The sequence below is a fragment of the Orbicella faveolata genome, unplaced genomic scaffold (assembly GCF_042242905.1).
Source record: "Orbicella faveolata isolate gen_17 unplaced genomic scaffold, um_ofav_v1 contig_47, whole genome shotgun sequence".
NCBI lineage: Eukaryota > Metazoa > Cnidaria > Anthozoa > Scleractinia > Merulinidae > Orbicella > Orbicella faveolata.
The window spans coordinates 3,534,651-3,547,128 of NW_028301577.1; the positions used below are offsets into that span (position 1 = coordinate 3,534,651).

The window sequence follows — 12,478 nt, forward strand, 5'->3', positions numbered from 1 at the left end:
TTCTCTTCATGTCTTATCTTGCCCGAGGTTCTCGTACTGCTCTGTCTTTTTTTGTTCTGACTTATCCTTTCGGTGCATGGCCAAACCTGAACTGATCTGAATTATATACCTTTGAACATTATTTTGAGCTGCTTTCTTTCCTAGATGCTTTCCAAAGAATCAGTACGCAAGCTATTTAATTAATGGTTCAGATCTCCAAGCGCGCAATAAACAAAACAGCTCTTTCCGGACTATCCTGTCTTAAATATTTCTGAACGATTAAAAAAACGTTTCGTTCAAAATGATGACTGTAAATTCAAATTAGGATCCTAATTTTTACCTTTCAGTCAATCAGTGAGGTCGTGAATTTTCAAAAAAGCTGACCAGCCATTTAAACTCAGCCGAGAACGTCAAAGAGCTCGAATCCCCTCCCCCTTCCCTCCAGGAGTGAGTCAAACTTTTGAATGCATCGAAAATCATTGCATGTTATTAAAATCAACTACACCTTTAAAAGACACCAAGATCGCAAAACTTAAACTCACTGTTTTGTTTCATATCTTCCATTAACGATCCTCTAATTTCGTATCCTGCAGAAAGGATTCAAATGAAAAAAGCTTTTTAACAACTTCACTCGTTTATTTCAAACTAGTTGACGCAACGTTCGGCACCTACTAAACAAGCGATAAGGTTGAAGTGTAAAAGAAAAGAAAAGTTATGTTCCTCACTTAATAATACACATGAAAAAATTACTTGATTCTGATTGGCTAAGAGCAGTGCAGTTCAAGTGTAACACCAGTGCAAAAAGTGTTACATCAGTGGAAAAAGTGTAACACCAGTGCAAATTACACATCGAAATTCTGGATTATGATTGACTGAAAGACAATAGGAACTTTTCTAAGAAAATGATATCACGTAAAATGATGACGAAAATTTTGTGCCGAAACTTTGAAAAAAGTTTTCTCAAATGAGAAAAAATGGCTTCAAGAAAGATCTTCCGGCACTTCCTCCGCGCGAATTTTTTCATGTTTATATTATTAATAAGTAAATCATACGGTTTTTCTCGTTCAATTTGGAATTAATTTGCACTTGTGAGTTTTTCACTTGTGCAAATTAATTTCAAATTGAACTCGAGACCGTATGATTACCTATACTAATTGATTTAAATAACCAACGAGCGATCGTGTAAGCTGAGTTAGTATATATGAGCTGGTTGGAAAACTTCCTACAATCCTCTTTATCGAGGAGAAAAGCTTATCACCTGCTTTTTGTCTTAGAAAAATTACTCTAAATTAACAAGCATTCTGTTACGAAGCAAGTAAGCTCAACTAACTTTTGAAATAGTGTTCTCTATTTAGTTTTCTTTCTTTGCATTTTTCCAAAGATTTATGCGACTTAGATAAGCAGCAGGTACTATCAACAGGTATATGTTCGTATATCAAGCACGTTAGGGCAGTGAACTGCTGCTGAAATAAGAGCCGGTATCAAGTATGCTGGGGTAAATAAAGCACAAAGCGCGCATTCGTAGACTTTGAGACTGATAAGACTAAAACCGTGCAAACGATGTGCATGGAATATTTATTTCATTTGAACTTTAATTAACACGACGGAAAACCATCTATACATCATATCAGTTTCGACACATTCTAGATTATTCTTGAGACGGATCCGCTCAAATGCTTCAAAGTTCCTCTCAAATACCTCCATATAACAGCTACGTATTTCTTTAATGCTTTAACCTTGGTCGATTTAACGACAGGCCTTATTGCTCCGCCTTTTTACATGCCTTAGCCTGCAGTAAAAGTGGATTAGCGGGCTCTAGCGCGATACATGAGCGCGCGCGAAGCGCGAGGCGAGAAATGTTTCTCGAGGCGAGAGATTTTTCTCGCCTCGCGCTTCGCGCGCTCCTGTATCGCGCTAGAGCCCGCTAATCCGCCTGTACTGCAGGCTATACATGCATCTACATCAATGTCAATATGGGCGCTTTTCATTCTATGCAGAATCCCGGCTTGAATTTCCGGAAATGGAACAGCGTTTTGCGAAATGTCCGGAAAAGAGGACAACCATGCGAGGCATACCAGTTTCATATCAAGTTTCTTACCGGGAAATTCCGTTCCCTTTGACTTTCCTCTCGGACATTCATGAATTTTCGCTTGAATGGTTCGCTTTTCGGAAATTCAACGATTTCCGGATTTTCTAGAAACTTTCAAGGAAATATCTCTAAAGCTCTCTACATTTTAGAATCTTCTTGAGAAGGCAGGTGGCAGACATGAAATTGTTAATTGAGAATGTTTTCGTCATCCTCCATCATATCCTCAGAGTTAAAATCAAAAGGAATGCGTAGCCATCGGTAAAGGAATTTTCGCCAGCATAAGTCAGGTCATTACTTTCAGTTTTAGCGCTAAAAAAATAAATTTTGGTTTTTCCGAACTAATTGCATAACATGCTATGTTTGGTTTCTTGTTTGATTGATTTCATGTGTTTACACATCGCTTTCTATGCTGCCACATGATTCCACACGTTATTTGAAGACTTCCGTTTAAGATATCGGCTTCTCCGAGCTTATACGCTGTTTATATTAACTGTAATAATCACCATGGGGAATCACATGCTTGTCATCAGGAAGTCTATTTCTTATTAATATATAATGTATGATAAGGATATTCTCAGTTGGGCACTTCCTATTATTTCATGATTTCCAAGGTTTACTGAGCTATTCAGTTTCTAATAGAAACAGATGCTTGTCTTGCTAGTTAGCGAGACGTCAACCTCTCTTCGACTGGAGGCATCAAAAGTACCTGGAAGTCCTCTCTTTCCAGGGTAGGTAAGCTATTTGGTATAACATTAGGTTAAAGCGGGCAGTACGTCGAATCTTAGAGCAAATTAAAACTCCTCAGCTTCCTCAGCATGAAATACCTCAAATATTATTCCATTTTTCTTTTTATTTCAGCAAAACGACCTCTGTCTACGCCACTGTCTCATATAATTACCCGGCTCTTGCCAACACAACTGAGCTGGTTTTAGTTTTTAAAATGCCGAGTTGCGTCCTTTACGAAAAATACAGTTCAAACGGATCTCGTTCACCTGATGACGTCCCGAGTCACAAGCTAGTAACTCTCGCATCGTGACGTTTACGGTAAGTACATTTAAAATCAAACAAATTACTTCTGTCTTTTATCAGTTAAATCATGAAACTATAGCTACAACAAATATGAGCTCTAAAGACGTTGCATTTGGTATTTTCGGAGAGGTGTTTAAGTGGTATATCTCCGCTGAAAAAATGTTTTAGCTTAGGCAGCATATCAGGCGAGTTTGTCGAGCTAAAAACTGACCCATGGTGAAACCAAACGAGAAGTCTAAAAACTCCTTCTCCATTTTGGAAACCAAATATTTCAAGACTATCGGCAAAGATCGCGCAGTTGACGAGCGTCCGCCAGTTTAGTTTCGGTAGGAACGTTTTGACACCTTTAAAGCTCCGAAAATAAATCAAACGTTCAATATTTAATTGCGAGCTTATTATTCTATTTTAAAAGTTCATTTCAATTTGACTCACGGAAAAATTACTTTACTAGAAAGTGACGCCCATGATATCGTAACCATATCACTGTCTTGAAAGCGCACGATATTAGGACAATAAAAATGGCTTTTGATTTTGGGTACGGTAACGTTTTAAAAGAGATGAGTTTAGCTAATAGTCGATACCCTGCGATTGAGCAAAGGTTCACGGGCTTCGAAGAAGCTCTGCAGAGTTTCCTCTCACGGCTATATTTCGCCGCCCTTATAACAACTTTGCGCCATTCTATGATTTTGTTATATAGCTAGCGGCTAGCTCCGTGAGCGGCCTTGATGAACCGAAACTTGTGCTGCATGTGATTGGCTACTCGAGCAAGTAAGATGGCGCTATCTTGCCCCCTCGGGATTACCCGCTTTGTCCCGGAAGAAATAGATGTTCTTTTTTCATGTTCTTTGTCCTTTATTGACCAAGCTTGTTCGGTAAATATGGCTGGATATTGGCCTCTTTTTTTGTGCACGTGTTTATGGTCCTCCACTTTGTCTCGGTCCATAGACATGCAAAAAAAAAGAACTTGGCCAATATTCAGCCATCTTAAATTACCGAACAAACGTGGTCGATAACCCATAATACAATAGTTCACTTAGTTGTAACTTTCAACAGTTCAAGACTGCTGACCTTTGAGCACGCGGACGTACAAGTTGCAGTTCATGTGCATCAAGACGATGGTTTTGATGATGACGGTTCATGATTAACTACTTAAGAGTCCCTGTCCATAAAAATGGAAAATAACTCGGCAAGGGTCGAAAATTCGATTTCGCTCATATTCTTATGGTAGATAGGCTAGGGCATGACAAAAACTACTGGATAGTTTTTTTGGCAAAATGTCCTGTTATTTCAAAGAAATATGCAAATTACCAAATTCCGTTAAAATCGTCATTTGACGCACCATTTTATTAAACAAGTTTGAGAGCCTCGCATGCAAAACCACATCATTCTTCCGTCTTTAGAACACTCAAATACTTTTGTGCAATGTTTAAATGTGTACTGGGTTGATTTTAGGGAATGTTGCGTTGTCTTTTTGGGTGCACAATAATTAAATTTCGAAGACATGTATTTCATTCACTTAAAAGTACTTCGTGAATATAATTAATTTTCACCATGTGCGAAACCTTCAAATGGACCAAGCTTCTGGTGGCTGAATCGCAGAAGGATGGTCTACAGATTCCTGTAAAAATTTCTTTGGGCAAATGATTGTGAGCGACGCGAGAGCTTTTCAAAGTACGTTAAAAATGCAAATATTTGACCATCCGTCGTCAAATTTCAATTTACGAGTTAGACGTTTATTTTAGCATGCGCCACATGACTTGACTTATGTTAAGCTGAAATAGACACAGAGCTGATAATTTCGAAATGTTCTAACCTTATTTGCTGTAAAAGGCAGGTCCAAAGCCGATTTGACGTGTTTCTAGTCGATCTCTCACCATTCGTCGGACATAAAGCAGATGTTTGCTTTTGTTTACACAAGGTTAACGTCCGATGTACATCGCCTACTGTCAACCTATTTCTGCGCATATGAACATCACTGCATCTAAGTCTAAAACGGCTGAGTCATTTGTAGATAGTTGCTTGCTTTGCGCTGCGCCAAAATATTGCGTTTGATCGATTGCTGACCATTGCTGATAAGCGTGTCGGCGCAGCACAATCTTACAGCCGTTATTGTTCGTCACGCAATGCTGTCACGGCATATGCTGCACATTTTGATCTATTTTGTATAGAGTACTCTAAGGATAAGTGAAACAATTTAATCATTGTTCATCTGTTTTTTCATATATATAATAATATATGTGTATATTTATATAATCATATTCTATAGTGTACGTGGCCTCGGTCCAAATCACGTTTGTTGTACGTTCTGATGTTTCAGACAACAGCTGATAAAGCTAGTACCTGTACTCACTAGAATTTTAAGAAAATCGCCATAAAAAAATTATAGATTAATGAAGCAAGAACTAGCTGAAATAAAAATAGGAAATCACAACGTGTCTAATTCGTGAGAAAAACAGACTAAATTTAATTAGTAATTACGTGAGTAAATAGCCCTGGCCATGCCATTTTATTTGGCGTATTTTGTTTGCTTAGTGGCGAGGCATTGGTATGTAACAGAAAATAGAGGACTGTTGTCAATATAGTCCAAAATTATCGTCAGTGAAATATTGTAAATAAAACACCTATTGACCGGTTACCTCCGCGGCCATCATTTGGTCATTCTGATAACGGTTTCATTATTGTCTTTACCCCTATTAAGCGGCCACCCAAAATTTAAGAACTTTATTTTGGAAAGGGCGATGGCAGATAAGAGTCTGAAATTGAAGGTGCATGACGAGTGATAATTCAAACACACGTCTATCATGATTGTATTGAATTGGCTCCATGTTCACCAAGAAATTTATAGCCCGATAGTGAAAAATTAAATATTCAAGGTACACCAACCTCTATTTAAGCGGCTAGCCCCATTAAGCGGTCGCCACCTAATTCCCCGAGGGTAGCCCACTGTATAACATGTAAACCAAAAATAATTGCACAGCGCGAAAAGACCTAAGTATGAGTTTAACGTTACAGTATTACGCAGGGGCATGGTAGGTAGCGGTGGTCGAGTAAAAGATAACAACAGGGGAAATGATAAATTATTCATTCTTTTCCTTTCTTAATTTAATCAGGGGCACCCAACGACCGTTTTCTCTCGAATGCTTTTAAACGCTGTTTTAGGCTATCTGAAGTACTTTTAAAGCTCTGTAGGTTAACTTTAGGTTGCGGTAAAAAAAATTTATCTGTTCGGTAATTCTAGGGGAACTTGAGTATTCTCGAATTTATTAGGGCTTTTTTGTCCATTTCTCGAAAACCTTAGGTCTTATCGCCTTTCCGAAAATGATAGCTGACCTTTTTTCAGTACCCAAAACGACATTTTTAACAATCCGAAAACAACAGTCATTAAATTTCTCATATCAGGAAAGTTCGAGGTGATAATTCTCTTAAGAAAATCAGAGGGGATTAAAGGCCTTCCGAACAGATAATTTACCGAAACGATCGGTTGGGTGCCCCTGTTTAATCTCTTCCTACTCAACACGATTGTGTGCTCCCAGTGATTCCAAGCCGTACGGAGCCTTACGTATTAGGATAGAAATTGTCCCACCCCTACCCCCTAAAATGGGATGACAGAATTGCGTGACGAACAAGGAACCGCTGCAAGCAAGGATCATGATGATCAAACGTAATATTTTGGTGTAGTGCAAAGCAAGCCACTATCTACGAATGACTTAGCCGTTTTTGACTTAGATGCAGTAGTGATCATATGTGTCGAACGAGGGTCACAGATTCATCGTATTCGACCGTTAAATAAGTTGACAGTTGGCGATGTACATCGGACGTTATGTAAACAAAAGCAAACTTCTGCTTTTTGTGCGACGAATGGTGAGAGATCGACTAGAAACACGTCAAATCGGCTTTGGACCTGCCTTTTACAGCAAATAAGGTTAGAACATTTCGAAATTATCAGCTCTGTGTCTATTTCAACTTAACATAGGTCAAGTCATGTGGCGCATGCTAAAATAAACGTCTAACCCGTGAATTGAAATTTGACGACGGATGGTCAAATATTTGCGTTTTTGACGTACTTTGAAAAGCTCTCGCGTCGCTCACAATCATTTGCCCAAAGAAATTTTTACAGGAATCTGTAGACCATCCTTCTGCAATTCAGCCACCAGAAGCTTGGTCCATTTGAAGGTTTCGCACATGGTGAAAATTAATTATATTCACGAAGTACTTTTAAGTGAATGAAATACATGTCTTCGAAATTTAATTATTGTGCACCCAAAAAGACAACGTAACATTCCCTAAAATCAACCCAGTACACATTTAAACATTGCACAAAAATATTTGAGTGTTTTAAAGACGGAAGAATGATGTGGTTTTGCATGCGAGGCTCTCAAACTTGTTTAATAAAATGGTGCGTCAAATGACGATTTTAACGGAATTTGGTAATTTGCATATTTCTTTGAAATAAAAGGATATTTTCCCAAAAAAACTATCCAGTAGTTTTTGTCATGCCTTAACCTATCTACCATAAGAATATGAGCGAAATCGAATTTTCGACCCTTGCCGCGAAATTAAGAATTTGTCTGATTTTTACAGGCAGGCACTCTTAATAACCGAGAGTGAGGTCGTTACGGGAAAATCTCAAACTGAGGTCTTGCCGTATTGACCGAGCGATAGCGAGGTCAATACGGTAGGCCGAGGTTTGAGATTTTCCCGGAACGACCGAACGGTCGAGGTTATTAAGTTGTTTATTATATGGCTCATCAATAAAGAGAAAAATCATTCGAGCGGAAGTCGTCAATTTACATCCGGCGATGCGCGCGTTTACCGATTCATTCATCGTCTCAAACCTAGGGCAAAACTACACAGTCAGTGAATTTCACCACTGTATTACGTATTCCGTTAAAAACACTCATTTCTTTACGGAAAAGTCACTGTCACAGCCTCAAAAACGTATTTTAGTATCGTGGTACCACAAGTTGATGGGGAAGTTTTTCCGACTTTTGGGGCGAAACGTCAACGCATATAGAAAAGACAGCAAGTGCTTCAAAATTGTCCAAACCAACCGTCTTTTCGGTGAAAGAAAATACTAATGCTTCAGAATGCACTGCTCAAAATAAGCTAAACTTTTAGCTACTGATATTCTCGTACTGATTTTAATCGGCTTTCATCGCTTCAATGCGCTTGAATTTTCAGAACCGGGCTCTTCCTAATTTGCATAATCCGTAATCGGCCCGTGGGCATTACGGGAGAATAATGCTCTACAATTCAGTGACAATTAACCAATCAGAGCGCGCGTTATATCGGCCACAAGCCAAAGCCATATAATAACATTCCATAACGCCCTGTGTGTGGTGAGCGTGCGATACCACAATGAAAATCCATGCGGATCAACGTCTCCAGAACAAACTAAGGTGGCCATGACACAAATCTCATTTTACAGTCCAGGTAAAAATCTTGTTACGGGACAAAGAATGAATCTTAAAACAAATGGCTCACTATTTGAAATATGCACCCTGTCCTGCATGATGCGTACCTGATTCCTCAAGAACGCAAGATGCTCCTCGTTTCTCTCTAATCAAGTTTTTTTAGTAGAAACTGGCCGAAGTCTATTCATTCCCGTGAACTTGTTTGGCTACGCCACTGTTGACTGTATATGTATATGTGGTAGATAACCGTTTCCCCACCGGCCCCTGCCTCGTCGATAATTTTTTTGCTCTCACTCCAATTTGGGCGCGGTCAGAACGCTTGACACGCGGGCTAGCCGCTTACGAAAGGAGCTGAAAGAGAAATTGCGTTAATTAGCGACTGACCGTAGAAAGAAGAGCTTGGACAATATATCAATACCCTCTATATCTTTCTCTTGTAGAGTGTGACGGTTTTGGGCCGCTTAATCACTTACTAGGAGGAACGAAAAACAGCCAGATAACGGCATCTTCTAGTCACATCAGAGACTTTCTGCCTTACGGCGCAAAATTCGAAGAACATCTTACTGGCTGGATGCTACGCAGGAGTTCTGGGGGAGAATTACATACAGTCCACTTCATACAAGTTGATCTGAGAAATGCGATTCAAACTAAATTTGTGGTGAGTATTGTACAGACCACACTAAGACTTGTAAAGCTTGAATCAAAAGCGTTTAAAGTCCATTTCTGACCACAAGGCCACGCAGTTTTATATTTTATCATTACTGTTTATTTATGTAACTGTTGGAGTCTCTATCTAGCGATATTAGTTTTAAAGTTTGTATACACCAGGAGCCATAATCGGGGACGGAGACCGTAAGCGCGCGCCATTTCTAGTATTGGGGTTGTCCCCATGATATGGGACAATAATTCTTTTTTTAGAACAAATTGCGCCATCGCCTGAGGCACACGCGCGTACATGCTGCGAGGATTTTTGCGGATGTCGCGCGGGGGAAATGGCGTCCGAAATTCCCGAAATTTTGTCATGTTTTTGGCCCACAACTCAACGCGTTTACATCTGTTGGACTTTTGCTTAAGTATTTTCGTCGTAAGCTGCTCCAGTTTGAGTGAAGTAAGACAGTATCGAATTTAGGTATGTTCCGCTTTAAGCTTAGATATGATATCGCTGACCAAGTTGTGTACCGACGGATGCTTCTTTTACATGAGCTGTACATTACTCCACTCTAAGTTTCACATATCTTGAAGATTAACAACTTTTCCAAACCACAGCAAAAAACTAGTTGGGTATATTTGGATATAGCAGCGTTTCAAGACTTCAAAGTTTCCCTCCTCTTGCCACAGCCTTGCGAGGATTTCGCCAGAGTCTATCTCGACCGAAAAGTAAAACAAATAAAATAAAACATATTAAACCCAATAGGAAGATTTTTTTCAATTTGTCAATAAGACGTCCAATGAAGCTGGCCTGAGGCTTAATCCCCCAATACTCAAAACTTCTTGGCTTGCAAGCTATTGGTTGAAGACCATCCTTGTGGATTTTCCCTTCTGAAAGTGCAACACACATTTGGCAATATAATGGATATTTCGGCTTCCAGTAAGCTCCAATAGCTGTTCCCGTTATATTGCCGATTCCTTTCGACTTCCACTCTAAGTATTTGTTATACTCAGTCTCGTTCGTGTCTAGACATTTTAGGTAATCGGCCAAATGTTTTGGACTCTTGAAATCACGTACTTTGATGACAGAGTGCCGCAGATTTCCGGGCAGGAACTCGTCTAGTTTGTCCGTGCTCATTACCACAGGAACCGAGCCGGCATCCAGAGCATGGGTTAGCTGATCATCAACAAAATAATCGCAGTCCTGATTAAAGAATACGAGAGTAAACTTGTACCTTTTGGCTAGTTCTGTTTTGAGTTGTTTAAAGTCTTTGCCGTTCCCTGAGCCGTAGATCCCAACTAGGTCATCTTTGTTCTTAAGACAGGCTCCATAAGAATCGACCTGGACAAAATCCATCAGCTGTCTCATGTATTCAGTCCGTACAGGCTCACAGTTCGAAAATGCCGCCATTATAAGCCCGTCTTTTTCCCCAGCAGGTAGTGGTGGTGTTAGCTTCGGCAAAGGATAAAAAGGTTGAGGAAAATCATAATCTAAACGATAACTTGTCAACAAATTGAATTTGGACATAAACGTAGGGTCGGTTAATAGCGGAGTATATACCGGGTTTTCTAGTGTCATCAAAATCCACGGCACAGATTCCATTGAAGGCATCATGTGTGAGTCCCTGGCATGGACGACGAAGCCGTTGGCGTCGCTCGCTCGGGATCTGTCATCCGTGACTTCACAAGGCACAGGGCATTCACCTTTCTTCCATGCCAGCTTTATATTCATTTGCTCTCCAAAGTACGTCGACCAGAAAATGATAAGCCATGGCTTTGTTTGGTTGGGAAACATATCAAAAACCCTGGCCGACCCTGAAATATGGCTGGTTGGTCCTTCCACCTCCCTTTGACTCTCCTTATCAGACTTTACTGGAGGATTCTCTGCTGTTAAGTAATTTGTTTTAAATTGCCATAAAAGTATTGTCCAGAATATAAGGCAAAATAACAACTTTAAGGCGAAGGGTTTCCTAACCATGGCAGAGTAACAGATACACATCTCGATGAACTCTTTTATATGCACCTGTTGAAAGACATTTCCATATTAGACACATAAATGACGGAGGTCAGATGCGAAACCATCTGTGAACAGTGTCAAAAGCCTGAAATTAGCAGGTCATGTTCTGCCATACCATTCTCGGAAAATGGAAATATTCATGTCATTAAAGATGTGTACATTATTCATCGTGGTGTAAGATAAGATAGAAGAATTTTTCTCTCGTTTGTCTTACGGTGGAGTCACTTTGAGATGTAGATCGCGACGTTTCGACTGCTATACTGCTAGTCCTCATCAGGCGATGAAATTTTATGGGTAATAATAACAGTCAAACCTATTTACAACGCCCCCCTAGGGGACATATGAAAGTGGCCGTTGTGGAGAGGTGTCAATTTAAGGGAGGTAGGAGTGTAATACGACACCTGATTATTTTTTTTCTGGAGCAACATTTTTTCAAGAAAATGCTTATTCTAGCATATAAAAATCAAAATTTGAAGTAAAAACTAACGGTAAAAGAAAGGGACGTTTCGACCGAGCTTCGGTCATTATCATAAAAGTGAAGATAAATATTTTGCATAAGTATAAATATAAAACAAAGAAAAGTATGTAAAGTATTAAATGTAAAAAGGGGTGTTAAGAACAATAAAACGCATGCAAGAATAACACAATTAAAAATGATAAAAAACTTTCGCACGAATTGAGTCTGAGTGCACATTGAGACTTGGTCTCAGTTCACTAACAAAAAACATTTTATAAGTGACACCGTCAAACTTGTTCTTGCACTTTTTTAAGGTGGTAAAATTCTTGGTAAGATCCTTGGGCACATAAGAATGTTTCACACGAAAACGTTTTCCAATGGAGGAAGACGCATTCTTGTGCTCGTCAACGCGTTGATGCAAATGCTGCCGCGTGTAACCAACACAACCTGCATCACACAGGTGACACTTAAATTTATAAACAAGGGATTGTTGCTTAACAATAGACGGCTTGACTTTGAGCGATTTCAGATGTTGTTTGATCTTGTGACTAACAAACGTGGGCTGGATGGTCACTTGAATTTTCTGGCTCAGATCTTTGAGTTGTGCTCGTACAATATCGGCCGAAGCCTGGTCTTTCAATGGCAGAACAACGCGAACAGGATCTAATTCATTGTTAACAGCTGGCAACTCGGGAACAGGTTGATCAGACTGTAATAAAGGGCGAGATGGTGGAATTAATCAACCTGTCTGGGTAACTCAGTCGAGAAAACACCATTTTGAGCCGATCACATTCCTTGGAAAAGTAAGACCAGTTGGAAGAGAGACGGAAGGCACGATCAAGCAT

The 12,478-nt window shown here is 39.6% G+C and overlaps 1 protein-coding gene and 1 pseudogene across 1 annotated transcript; both read right to left on the minus strand.

The window, feature by feature from the left end:
• Window positions 1–9,254: 9,254 nt before the first annotated feature.
• LOC149096791 (GDP-fucose protein O-fucosyltransferase 4-like) lies at window positions 9,255–11,148 on the minus strand. Its single transcript, XM_089280368.1, has one exon. It carries the CDS (start codon window positions 11,135–11,137, stop codon window positions 9,824–9,826), a length of 1,314 nt encoding a protein of 437 aa, XP_089136494.1. The 5' UTR covers window positions 11,138–11,148; the 3' UTR covers window positions 9,255–9,823.
• A 675-nt stretch (window positions 11,149–11,823) lies between these two features.
• LOC149096792 (uncharacterized) lies at window positions 11,824–12,478 on the minus strand (annotated as a pseudogene).